At 36.1% G+C, this 13732-nt stretch overlaps 1 protein-coding gene and 1 long non-coding RNA gene across 2 annotated transcripts; both read left to right on the top strand.

Annotated features, from left to right (window-relative positions):
- Window positions 1-894: 894 nt before the first annotated feature.
- LOC661322 (ankyrin repeat and SAM domain-containing protein 6) lies at window positions 895-2160 on the top strand. Its single transcript, XM_008195474.3, has 3 exons — window positions 895-1199; window positions 1245-1454; window positions 1500-2160. The coding sequence occupies exons 1-3, from the start codon at window positions 902-904 to the stop codon at window positions 2018-2020; spliced, it is 1029 nt and encodes a 342-aa protein (XP_008193696.3). The 5' UTR covers window positions 895-901; the 3' UTR covers window positions 2021-2160.
- A 4858-nt stretch (window positions 2161-7018) lies between these two features.
- Window positions 7019-8294, top strand: LOC135266360 (uncharacterized). The gene is made up of 3 exons (XR_010334369.1): window positions 7019-7751; window positions 7810-7902; window positions 7952-8294. It is a non-coding gene; the product is annotated as an uncharacterized LOC135266360 (long non-coding RNA).
- Window positions 8295-13732: the final 5438 nt, after the last annotated feature.

Here is a 13732-nt window from a genome sequence, read left to right as displayed (position 1 = left end):
GTTAAAATTTTCTTAATTTATAAATAAAACGAGCACAAAAATTTTGTATTTTTATGTCAATATTTACAAGAATAACCTAAAGACAATAAGACCATAGTTAAGGTCAGAAAACACTAATAATTTCCTTTTTTTTTCGAAGTTCAAAATATTCGAAATAATTCGAAGATTTTTGCGTTATTGGAGACACTTATTATTGTATTACCAATTTTGAGATTGATTTTCAAATTTATTTTTGTGTATTTTGTGAAAATAACAGACATTTGCTCGCATAAAAGCATCGCTTGAAAAAAAACATTTAAATTTTGATTAATAAAATTGCAAGCTCCTTCCACATCATTAGAGTCAAAATGATAATATAACTGCGTGTCATCTGCAAAAGCATGGGCATTTACGTAATTTACGAATTCAAAGTCCAAAGATCTCAGCACTGAAAATTAAAAATAGAAGAGGTCCCAAAATTGAGTCTTGTGGAACACCGGATATAACTTGCTCTTGATTGTGAAGTGCCTATAGTAACAATTTGTTTTCAATTTGTCAGATATGAATAAAAAAAATTAAAAAATCCGACAGTGTTGGGTGGTTTCACCTTTATCCAAAGCTTTAAAACAGTCATTAAGAATTTTTTCCAGAGCTGTAATAGTACTATAATTTTTTCAATATCTTGATTGTTTATTGGTAACTATTCTCTCAGACACGGCTCAGCTACACACTTGACTATAAATTACTTTTTCTAATTTTTTTGTAAGACTGGTAATATTTATGCTAAAGTCAAAGTATGCTTTAGGATTTTCAATTTGAGTTGTGTAAAATTGTGTTAGAGTTGAGAATTGTCGAACTAGTCATTGGCGGGCAAAATTAAAGTTGGTGTACCAAAGAAGTTATCACTGACAAAAACTCCTACATGATAGTTGTGAGAGAAGAGCGAAGGAATTCAGTATTGAAGATGGCCTCAAACGAAGAATTTATAAGAAAAAATAAAGTGGTTGTAGTTGACGATGACAAAAATACCAAGCTTCATTACGCTGCGGCTTTGGGCAATTTGGAAGAAATTGAGAAAATAGTGGCGAAAAAACAGAAACTTGACCCAGAGAATTATCTTGGTTGGACTCCGCTGATGATGGCGGTCAGAAACGCGAATGCCAAAGCAGTGGACTTGCTTCTGTGTCATGGGGCAGACACCAGTAAAAAAAATAATTTTGGTAAGAATTCAATCACAAAAACCGAAATCCCATGCAAAATTGTAGGCATGAATGTGTTTGCGATGAGCGTGGCCAGTGGCGACCTTGACATGGTGGAGCGCCTGCTAAACCACCTCCTGTGTGGGGGCGTCTCAAGACAAAGTTTGCAAAAAACCCTTTCTCCGGTTTCTTTGGCTCTTTTATTCGGACATGACCACATTTTCAAGTACTTGCTGGAGCGCCATTTTGAGCCGAACGCTGCCACACCTTTCACAGGTAAAAAGCGCATTTTTTGCAATGTCGTTGATTTATTTATTGTAGCAATCACTCCGGTTATGTTTGCCGCCGCTTTAGCCAACAACAAGGCGATGAAAAAGTTAATGTTATTGAACGCGGACGTATCAGCGAAAAACTATTTGGGGAAAACGGTTTTTGACATCGAGCAAACGAGGCACAGGAAAATTGATATTGCTCCCAAAAAGCAACAACCAAACGTTCCGTTCATTGTAATCAGTCCTCATGCCACAAATTCCCCGGTTTTCCAGCTGACGCAAAACTATCCCAATTTTGCGCCCACTAGTGGAGAAGGACATTTGAGGAAATCTTCAAATACTTTAACCCCAAGTGCTCCAAATCTGCTGTGTGCTAATGTTACACCAATCGCTCCAATCACAACACCTCAGATGATGCCGCAGATGTTTTTCCCGCCGAATTTTTCACCCAGCAATTTTGCAACGCCAGTGGGAGCTTTTGACTCTTCTAATCATAGTTTTCTGAATGCCACGTTAACTCCGTCAACTATGTTTTTCTCGCCGTTTCCTCCACAACAGGTGCCTTTTTAACGTGTTTAGGTTTGATAAATTGTACGATTTTAAATGTGATGTTAATTGTTTTATAATTTTTTGTACTTTTTTAAAAATTTACGTGATAATTATTGTAAGCACAACTGACCTTTCATTAAAATAAATATATTCGACTGATACTTTGTTGCGTTTTATTTCGAAATGTACTAATAATACTTTCAAACAATTATATGAAACTGAAAACTAAAGGAAAACAACCTAAGGCGTAAAGGGTACAGTTCACAATTTCTTGAACTGATGGCGTGATAAGTTAGCAGCAATTGTAAAATTCCAAATTTTCAGTAAAACTCGTAGTTGACAGATTTCATCACCAATAATACTCTGGTTTTTATAACTTGTTTATTCATGCAGCTTTCACCAAAACCACATATTTCCAAAACCGGGGAATATGTAGAAATAGTCATAACTTAGACATTTCCAGAATTACCATTCGTAAAAATGTTTTCATTACGTCCCGCCGAGTTAATAATTGTTATTAGCTGTTTCCTCCAGTGTTGAAACTACACATGTGGACTTTGGAGGGTCATAACTGAAGAAATTAAAATAACTGAATGCCATTTTCAGCCATTTAACGTGTTGTTTTTTTATCAGTCTGTGTAAATATTTTCGTCGATGACAACATAAAGTGTAATTTACGGCTTGAATGGACAATGTAGACAAGGGCAAGTTTGGTGGACTGGCCGCTAATCCGTCGAGTGGAAGTAATATTTCCTAAACTTTATGGCCACTACCAAAAATCAATTAAGCAGGAATTCCATTGAGTAAAATAAAGTGTTGGGGCTGGATTCAAGAATGTGGCCATAACTAGTAATCCATGAATGAGCAGTAGCTCCAAGTGTCCACCCGACAGACGAAATATTGACCGGTTCCCCCATAAACGAGTTCTTTAACAGCTTGAAAATAATGTGATTTATGGGGACTATAATTTGTTTATTATAATTGTCGTGATACTTGAGGCGGGCATTGTCAGAACGATCAAATAAATTCGGAATTTACTGCGGCCGTGCCGTAGGTGTGCACAGTCGGCTTTAATTGTGCTTTTGACAAAATCGGCAAACAGTTTAACGCATGTCAGGGGATGACACTTTTGTTGCCCATACAAAAAGATCAGCCGGCTTTCGTAATGACACTCATGGTGTTAGAGTTTGGTGTCAATTACACAATCTCCTCATTTGGTGACGAGGACAATGACAGCTGTCATAACCGCATGACGGATGGGTAGTTGCCACACATTCACAACTTGCGGTTTGTTTGCAGGGACCAACAATGGGGACGGTTAACCTCAGAATTTCGAGTTTTCAGATTCTCGAAATACGCCATTTTAACGACTTCAGCCGGTGGTTAGGCTCTTTAAAATTACCAATTCAAATGCACGGAAAACCGCAAACATTTTCGTGAATGCCGTGTTTACACCTAAAGTTACCTCAAATAAAAAATAACAGTGTAACAGACACCTAAATGATTTGCGTCTTGTTAGGAATCAGTCGCGTATACACTATGAAAATTAAATTTTATGCAAGAATGACTACTTTAACAAGTAGCACGTTAGGCAATGCAAACCGTAATCATATTGAAGAAAATTTAATACTGTTTAACTCCTGTCAAACACTGAAAATAAATTAGAATGTTTACGTTTTAAAAATATTCTATTTTATCACAGTTTTATGATTACTGCGTTTACGTTTACTTTCACCAACATTTATAGTCTCTATGTTTTTCACAAAAGTGATTTCATTAGGGTAACCAAAGACTGTTTATTTTAGGATTTATTGTGATGACAAATCGGCACCGCTTGCAAAATCCTCCTAAAAATATTCTATAACTATGCTACAACAGGACTTTTATTCACTATCCTCTTCTTTCTTTGAGAAAAATAATTCATGAAGGCTCTAAGAAGTGTTTGTCGGTTTATTTGTTTAAATTGATTTCTACTCAAAAAATAATACAACTGTCAGAAATAGCTCAAATCGCCTTATAATGGTCAAAAACTATGATTTTCGCCTCAATATTTTCAACTAACTTGACTTTCGTCAATTCCTGGCGTAGAAAACGACAAAATCGCTTTGAAATGGCTCAAATATTTTGTCTGAAAATAACTACGTTCTTAGCACTTAGTTTTCGTCGATTTTTGACAAGAAAGAATCATTCAAATTGCTTTGAAATGGCTCATAGTGCTTTAACTATTGTAGCTGTTGTGGGTAATAATTTTTACACTGAATTACTAGAATAAATTATTTTTTGTCGTTCTTCCAGTCAACTATCACTTTCTCGCAACAGTTGTAGCTTACCTGCACATTCACCAATATCTAATATATGATTATGTTTTTCCGTCTCTTTAAATTGGTTTTATTAATTTTTACTTTTACTTAAATTATGATAATATCAAAAATATCCATACTATCGAGTTGTGTATTTTTTATACCAATAAATAGTTGGTGAAAAAAGCTTTATTAAAATTTATTGATTTATAGGACCTACGAACATAAAATGTTCAAAATAATAATTATAGGTAATATATCACGTTACTTTTAAGCGTAATAGAGCAAAAAAAGGAAGAATGTGTGTTTTAATGTTATAATGCTACTGTTCTGTTTAGAGTGTTTAAATTTTTTGAAAGTGAATGTTTTAACAAATGGTGTTGTTCCTTTGGAATATTTTTAAATTGGCTTCTGATTCGGCTGACGTTCTTATCAATTGTGTTTGCCATGTCAGGAATTTTTTGTAGCGTGACGGTTATGATCTCATCGAAATCAATCTTGTGAGTATAGCATTTTGGAGCGGCGATCAATCGAGCGATAGTGCCATCAAGGTACAATCAAGGGGTGCAACACATAGACCATTCTCGGCCGGAGGTCTCAGTGATGACCGATCGCTCTTCACTTTGACAGATGGCAGAAAGCACAGCGATCAGACAATGGGAGATGTCCTCATTCATATACGCAACTTTGTTACAGTCTATTTACATTTCGGGTATTTATCATATTAAAAAGTCGACTCGGTTTCACGCCAAGATTTCATTAAGATAAAATAGTTGATGGTTCGCAGGTAAATGGAGGATGCGCTTCCCAACAATGACCACTTAGAGATGCCATTACGGTTGAGAGATGCAGATTAGCTTGATCGATTGACGGATTTTTTCGACTGTTTGTGAAGGAAAGGTTATATTATGCGTCATGGAGTTTGAATAAATTTCAATAACTCGTAAATTTACAATAATGGGACGAAAAAACTTGAATCATTTTATTTTATTGGTAGCCATGGGGAGTGCGCGCTCTCCTGCGGAGTCTGATCACACTTGTCGCTTTCAACGGACCTCGATTGTTTATGTCCTGTCGGACTAGTAACTCCCAGCAAGAGGTTCCATGCCAACGTTTCAGTTTCTTCACTACGTGGGCTTTTAATGTGTCCAGCTCATACAACGGACGTCGCATGACAACCTCCTAAATAGATTTTTCACTATGACGAAGTGGCTTGCTGCCAGCTTTAGAACAAAGCACAAAAAGTACCAACTTTTTTATTTTTTGTTAAGTATTTTTTTAATAAAATGTCTTCATGAGTTAAGCGTCTTTTATTTGCGGGTCGTGAAGAAAATAACGCCAAAACGACGTTGAATTCTATTGGGTGTATGTGACAATTCCATCCAAATAGCCCAGAAAAGCTTCAAATTTAAAAATAATCGCAAAATTAATTTGTTGAAATAAAAAATCATTAAGCGAAAATTTCAAATTCTTTCTTTGCGTAAAATAATAGTTGTTCATCAGTTCTGGAATTCTATTTTTACCGATTCATACAACAAAGAGAAAAAGTTTTCATTATTAAGAAGGAAAATACCCACGTTAAAAAGCGGTGAATTTTAGCCATTTTCCTTGTAGTCTTACAGCCGTTGTAAGATTTTTGAAAGTTATTTGCAGAATACATTCACCTACGTAAGCTATAGGTGCAAAAGTATTTTAAAATTCTTTAAAAGTGCTTTAATTAATTCAGAAAAAAATCTGAAAACTGAAAAAAATTGGTGTTCTTTGATAATTTTTTCCCATCAACATTTTTTATAGTGTGTTAGCGTATTAGCTTTATTTGGTCTTGCTTATTTACATGTCTATCTTCTAAAATAAAAAAATTGCATCTCGAAAATTTCACTACACAAAAAAAAAACGTTAATAAAAAAATTGAACTTTTTTTATTTTTATTTTAATTAAACTAAAACTTGTGTCTATTCGCTAGAATCTACAATCATTGAGATCTCTTGTGCAAAAAAATAAAGTTTCTAGCTTTATCCAGAAGAAAGATATGACGATGTTAACACAAAATTTGACCAATTTTAAGTTTTTCAAAAAATTTTACCAAAACAACACAAACGTCTTTTACAAGACGAAGGCAATTCCAAACAGAAAATCGAACTTTGAATTCGAAGGTAGCAGAAAATTTAGCATAAGTATCAGTTTAAAAAAATGTGTGTCCTCGAACCCAGATGGACAAATAAATTATTAATTATTGCGCCCTACTGATAGACCCTCTCCTGGCCAGTTGACGTAAAGTACATAAAATATGTGACGGCAAATGGCTTTTTGCCGTTTACATGCGAGACAGAGGGATTCTTGCCTTTAATTAAATTTATTTGATGGTGGTTACAATATTCAGAAACTGCAATAAACATGGAAACAGGGAATTCCATCATCTACTAGATAAAAAAACAGTTATAAGTAGTCCGCATTAAAATTTACGCAGACGAACAATAAGCTTGTTAGGTGTGCGGGCTTGGGAGTATAAAGTAATCGTAATAATAGTTTTGGTGGAAATATGTATTGTCAATCGAATAATCGGCGAGTGAGCGTTGTACGGCAGCCAGGCTATAAAGTATTAAACGAACCACCCTACGTGTGATTTAATTGTGTTAGCAGCAGCATGTTCCGACTTGGCTAGCATGTAATGTATGCAATTACAATCAAATCGGGCGGCACGTTTCTGGCCTATAAAAACAATTGGATATATTTGAGTCCCCTCGGCGTTGTTCGTCCGGCAATCACATCTATACGATATTAGGCTAACACGGCTAACGATAATGGATATCGGGATTGTCGGGAATCTGATTTATGGAACGGAAAACAAATCTTGGGGCTAGCGAGCAAATTGAATCAGGTCAGAACGTCATGTCAAGTTTGTGCTCGACGCCGTTTTATGACAGCTTCATTGGATATCGCCGAAATTATTCACGCACCAGCCGAAAAAATAACTAGTCTGGCGCATCCGCCATAATTCTCAGCGAACGCCTCATCTGATCGGAAAAGGCGAAACGCGTAACGAAGGCGAGACAAATGTAGCTCCTCGCGCGATAGGAGAAGCCGAAAAGGGCTGAAGAATGGGGTGCCGGCTACGTTGAATAGGGTAAGCGGATAGAGGGCGCAGAGCGTGATAAATATTGGGCAATAAGTGGCGGAGCAACGTGGCTGGCAGTGAGAAGCTGTCGCGACCTCATGCAGCCGACCGTGTAATTGGATGGAGTGCAGCGATATTGACATCCGGAGGACCGGAATCGGGAGCAGCGCCGCCACCGCAAAACGCCATCCCCACTCGAACTTCTTCCAGATCCAGAACCAATAATGCGAGATCCTATCGGACCGCTACATTAGTTTCGGATATGACGAAGTCCGGCCTTCCATTATAATGTAAAGCATAACTATGAGTGGCTATTTCCATATACGATCCGAGAATGGTAAGTGGTCAGAAACAGAGAGACATAAACTCCTAAAATGTGCTCCAACGCTCTGCAGATAGCATCTAGATCTCCGGGGTGGCTGCAATAACAATCTCCTTGTATGAATTGTTATAGCTCTCGCTATCATTCAGTGGACATCTCATTCCGGGTAACCGCCAGCACTAAACACATTTCATCTGAACACTGTCCATTCACAGCTTCTCGATGACCGCGCTATACGCGCTACTGGTTTGCTGTTTACGACCAACCAACCAAACCTACGTAGGGGTCTCCGATTTATTCCGCAGACTGGTGGAGGTGTTGCTTATGAATTATTTCCTACGACGGAAAACTTGACCTCAACAACTTCACTTTTACCACTCGATTTACTAAAAATAAACACATATTTCACTACACCATTGCCATCTATGTCTGCTCAACTATTCATAATGCCACTCCAACGACACGGACGCGGAGAATGCCTTAAACATTTATCACGAATAAAACGTACGAGCGACACAATATTCGAGGGTGGCGGAAATGTTTCACTAGCGCTGGGACAAAAACACAACAAAAAGTAAAAATATGGGACTTTCCCAGCATTATAAAAGCTCCCCAAATAGTCTAGTCAACGCTCAAATTGTTGGAAACAAATTTTTTGCTCCTCCGGGCTTGGAGACCAAGAAGGTACCGTTTTATTTTCCATTTGCTTACCTATATCATTTCGAAAGAGATTCAGGTCACGATAATTAAACATTTTTTGACAGAATGTGATGTACATGTACATATTTTTGGTTTGTTTTAATTAATCATTTTCAAACCCGATCACTCATACAAAATATAAATGACTATCTTAGACTTTATAGTATTTGCCTATCATCTCTGGGGTGAAACAAAGTGTTCATGTGGAAAATAGTAATTTATTTCGGTACTCTTGTGTTAAAATTTTTGTACAAGATACGAGAATTCTGTAATTCTGTATTAATTTAGACACAAACCGGTGATGTATGTCTTGAGGAATCTATGGTATTCAATAATCACGCGTTCAAAGACCAGAAGTGAATCCAAAATCCAAAAAAATGTTTTTGGCAAAACTTTAAATAAACGTAAACCATAAATAAACTAAATATGGGACAATTGAGATGAGCTGCTTTTATTTTTTTCACTAAAATTTTGACTTAGGGAAGCATTAAGGAAAGTAGTTTCTAAAACGTGGTTTATTTTTTGACTGCTTTCAAATTTAAACTTAATCATTCACATTAAATTATTGAATGAGTTCAAAGATTCAAAGCGATTGGTTTCTCACTTCATTTTAATGGCCGACCTTAAATGGACCAATCATATCCAAAAATATAATTTTTCAATGAATCAAAGGATCTAAAGTGATTGGTTTTCTACGTAATTCTAATGGCCGACCTTAAAGGGCCCAATCAAAATGCTTACAAATTTTACAACAATCATTAAGGCGCTGTAAGTTCATTCATAAAAGGATGAGTCTGTCTTTGTTGCGTCTGACATCAGTTTTTCTTCCCCAGGTAATCTTGGACGATCTGCTAGATGAAAAACACCAAAACTGAGGCAATGACAGGAAATAAATAAGGAATATTGAATGAAAACTCTTTTTATTAGTCAAAAAGTTCAATGACGAATTGACACGTGTTGAAATTCAAAGCGCATGCGCGCGCACTTTTTCAATTTGACAGCTAACATTTCTAAAAATTACAATGAAAAAGACGAGAAAAGTCGGTTGAAACTGTCCCAGGATATTCAAAAGCGCAAAAAGGTCATGGGGTTGGTAAATGTCGTAGTTTTAAATACGTGGCTGGTGTTTTTTTTTATGCTTGTGTCCACATTGGCAGTGTGCGACCTGCCAGACCTCGCAGCTGACTGAACCTTTATAAGCAAAAAATACAAAATTTAGGAAGATTGACCCAATATTAACAAATCATACCTAATATTTATATACCTAATAACTTTAGGGCAAAACATGTGCAAAAATATTATTGAGTTTTTGTTTTTTGCGTAATTTTGACTACGATTATCATACCTTTCCAGGGTATCGTTTGTTCAAAAATTTTTTTTTCGACTTTATACCTAAAGCACATTCTGGAACACTGAATAATTTACTTTTTTAAGCGCCTGACATACTTTATAACTATTAAAAGTAATTAATGAGCCTCTCGGTTAAAAATCAATTTGCGAAAGTAGTCCTTAATATTTTGAAACTAGATAATAAAAATTATTTAATTCAGTTATGATATTGCCAACAAGGCAATACTAGTTTTTTGGAAAATGTACCATTTTGAAAATGTGCCAAAAAACTTAAAATGACATTTCTAGTTTAAATACATCCTTCTAGATCCAATATAATCTCTTTTTGAGAGTTTATTAACTGGACAATTTAATTTTACTTTACTAGACTATTTTCTGTTCGGTACTAAACAGTCGGTGTGATTTTTTGATTGTGTGTTGTGGTGTGGTTTTGATAGTAGAAGTTGTGTGGATGGGGGTGGGAATGGTGTGTTCGCGTTGAGAAATAGCGTCGCTTTTACGATTCGAATCATTATTTTACACCTCTAGGAAAGTGTTCGCATAAATATGGAATAACCTGACGCTTTATGCTCCCCATAAAACTCTACTTTGTGTTGAATAATCTTCAAATTGCCTGGGAGCACATTTGAGCATGAAATATGCGTTCGCGGCAAGTTGGAAAGCCTTGGAAAATGGAAACGAAAAGCGGCCAAGTGTAGAAGCGATGAGGCCAACGTCACATTAGCACAATGCTGCTCTGTTGATGCTGGGGTGGATTCAGAGAGAATAACACGGTTTCGTCTACGTCAAGCCCGCTTTAACTCGCGTTGAGTTGGGTGGAATTCTTGTCGGATGGCGTGTAAGCCTGGAGACAGAATGAATGGCGACAAACTTTGTTGTCTAGAAGGATTGCTCGAAAGATAAGACACTTCAACTCGCCTGAAACAAGACTGGATAGGGTATTATACAAATTCTCTCCCTTATTCTGTAGGCTATTGTTTATCCGATATGCCCGCGGCTCCAATTAAGCTGAGGAGGAATAAAGCGGTTATCGGGACACTAAAACTGTATCGCTCGGCTAAAATGTGATGGGAGCGTTGAAGACCATTCATTTGGCTTGCTAATTTTATTATTGCCGGGTGCATTAAACCGGAAGGGTTTTATCGGGGTTTATGGACGACTGATACAGTTTTTCCATTTCGAATAAACTAGTATTTCTCAGTTTTGAGCACTTTAACTCCTTCCGCGCCCCAGCTAAACATAACGATTTTCATTCGGAGTGAATAAAGAGGGAAGAGGCCAACAAAAGCCGTATTAAATTGTAGTAAACATCGCCTTAAGCAGAAAATTACAAAATGATCCCGGAAGAGGGACGATCAAGACGCGAATCCCAGGAGACAGTTGCAAAGTATTTTAATAAAGGATTTTTTTGTCACACGCTTAAGACTTTGAAAGAACACGACGAGATTACAGCGTAGTATAACCACCTGCGCCATGAGACACCTACAATTTGCTTAAATTGTTCTTGGATTTTTTCTGGAAAGACATCTCATTACCGGAGCAAATCCTTGCTAATATAAAAACGATGGAGAGGGCGCTTATTCCTTCACATAAATTTGCGGATAAATAGAAATTTTTTACTAATTTGCTACATTACAAGACGAGAGATTTGGCTGCATGTTGCAAATCTCATCCTCTAACATGAAATACGTACAAATGCAAATTGTTCTAGGACTTTTCCGTGCTATATGTTGTGTTGTGATTTGTTGTAGGCAGCGAAAACATAAAAAAGCTCAAACCATTGCAGCTCATTTCCATCTACTTAATAAGACTAAAAAACAATTAATATGTAGGCAAAAATAAATGAAGACGTTATTAATACAAATGAGCGAAATCATGGCCTCAAAGCTGTTGGGGGTACTTGATTAATTTAATGTCTTCATAATATTTTGTTTGTCTTTGTTTTGCTAATTTTAAATTCACTATTGTGACAATAAATTTAATGTTCCTTCTTTGGTTATTGCCTATTTGTCTCGTCGATTTAGGATGTTTTTGTGACTCAGGCAAGAGAGCAAAGCGAAAAAATATTTCAGGTTATAATTTTTTCCTTTTGGAAATAAAAAATTATGGCGGCTAATTTGGTAGCAGTTGTGCGTACAGACTGTAATTTAATATCAATATTAACGTCTCAAGAGCGGAGTAATTTGCGATTATTACGTTTTCCATTGCAATTTGTCATCAATTATACCGAAAAGTTTCTTTAGAGTCTTGCTAAATAAATTCAAATAGGCACCGTGGGGTTTATTTTGCACGCTTTAATTTAATTAATTACCCGTTTCAAGTGAGTAATTCTGCCATTGACGATATAAATATTTATAAGTAAGAGACCAAACACTTCGAGGGGAAGTGACAAATACTATCAACTGGGGCTATTTATTAGCCTACCTAGGGCGAGTACCTTTGATAGACTTGCAACAATCGGTCAGTTTGTGTCAAGTTAATGGTTAGAAATAAATCTACGAGTGGTTCTCGACCAACAATGAATGGATCCGCTTTGAAAAGGCCGAGTTGTTTTAGATGGGCAGATGATGTCAGTAGAGGCGTGTGCCGTTTGGAGATAATTAAAAATTGCGCGTTTGCGTCTATAAAGCGTTTGAAAGGCCATTGTCAACTGTGGCAAACTGCCATTATTTACACCTTCCTCGGAGAGGCGGCCCACCCTGGTAGCGGACATAAATAAGGCATTATTTGCCCGTAAGTAGGCACTTTTGCACAATCCCAAGACCGGTCCTGCAACAGGACGAGCTCGTAGTGACAGGCGGAGTGGAGCCTCTGTCTCCAATAGCGGCCAGATGGTCGGAGGAAGATCGATTATTAAAACCGCGGGATGTCTTTCAGGGTGACCACTGGCCATTTAGGGCATTGTTAGTGGTTGCAATTCGGGCACGAGTTATCTGAGTGAGTCATCAGAATCAGCTGCTGTCCGGCTCTTGTTGTCTCTGGACCGCACGACTGGTGTTAATAAAGCAATCGGACCTGAATCCGCCCTGTGTGAGCCCAAATCATTAGATCCATTGCTAATGATAGACATTTGGCTCACATCCATTCCTACGTTTGAATACATTCTTAATACGTTTCCTTTGTGACAATAAATCAGCAGATTTAGTTAACAGAAATTATTTATTACCTACTTAATTTTATAATTTTTATCCACCAAGAAAATATCATTTTCAGGTATGCTAAAGGACGCTTCAGCAAACTATACATAATTTTCAACTAAATCATATGTTGTAATAACTAGTTATATATATATATATATATATATATATATTTGTTTCTTCTAATAAAACCATATTTTTTTTAATCATTTAATTATTTAAGTGTCTAACATGTATATAACAACTTTACTGTATGTACAAAATCAATTAACAGAATTTTTCTGAATATGTCACTAACTAATTTTTCCACAACCCTTGGAGGACTTTTTACAAAAAATTATACTTTATTCACGAGTTGAATTGCTTCAACAAGTGTTTCTAATTTTGCTATTCTATTTACAAAAAAGTGAGAAAGTAAGTTATTTTTCAAAGACTCGTAAATTTAAAAAAATATGTAACTTAATATACCTACAACTAGAGTATTTTTCAAAATTAAAAGTTCAAAATCCTCATAACTTTAACGATGAAAAATGAAAAAGCTGAAACACATAAAAACTACAAAACAATGGGATTAAAATTTTGCAGATCTGTGATTAGATTTTGTAGATAGAAACACTAAGAAACTATAAGATTAAAAAAATGGAAGCCTGACAACGTGAAAAACCAAAAAGTTTGTTAAAAGTTGCATAAGTTGAAAAAGTTAAATGGAACCCTCTATTTTTCGTTTTGTTTATTTACAGATTATTAAATTGTTTATATAATGTAAATATGTAAATATGTAATGTAATAAAATAAAAACATAAAAACATA

Source organism: Tribolium castaneum, chromosome 5, assembly GCF_031307605.1.
Source record: "Tribolium castaneum strain GA2 chromosome 5, icTriCast1.1, whole genome shotgun sequence".
In the NCBI taxonomy this organism is placed as follows: domain Eukaryota; kingdom Metazoa; phylum Arthropoda; class Insecta; order Coleoptera; family Tenebrionidae; genus Tribolium; species Tribolium castaneum.
Note: the sequence above shows the minus strand (reverse complement) of the source record. Positions and strands in the feature narration are given on the sequence as shown.

What these genes read in the sequence shown, in the direction of transcription:
- LOC661322 (XM_008195474.3), top strand. Translation starts at nt 902, where the DNA reads ATGATAGTTGTGAGAGAAGAGCGAAGGAATTCAGTATTGAAGATGGCC. An exon ending in CAGTAAAAAAAATAATTTTG is followed by an intron (nt 1,200 to 1,244) that starts GTAAGAATTCAA and finishes GCAAAATTGTAG; the next exon opens with GCATGAATGTGTTTGCGATG. An exon ending in CGCTGCCACACCTTTCACAG is followed by an intron (nt 1,455 to 1,499) that starts GTAAAAAGCGCA and finishes TATTTATTGTAG; the next exon opens with CAATCACTCCGGTTATGTTT.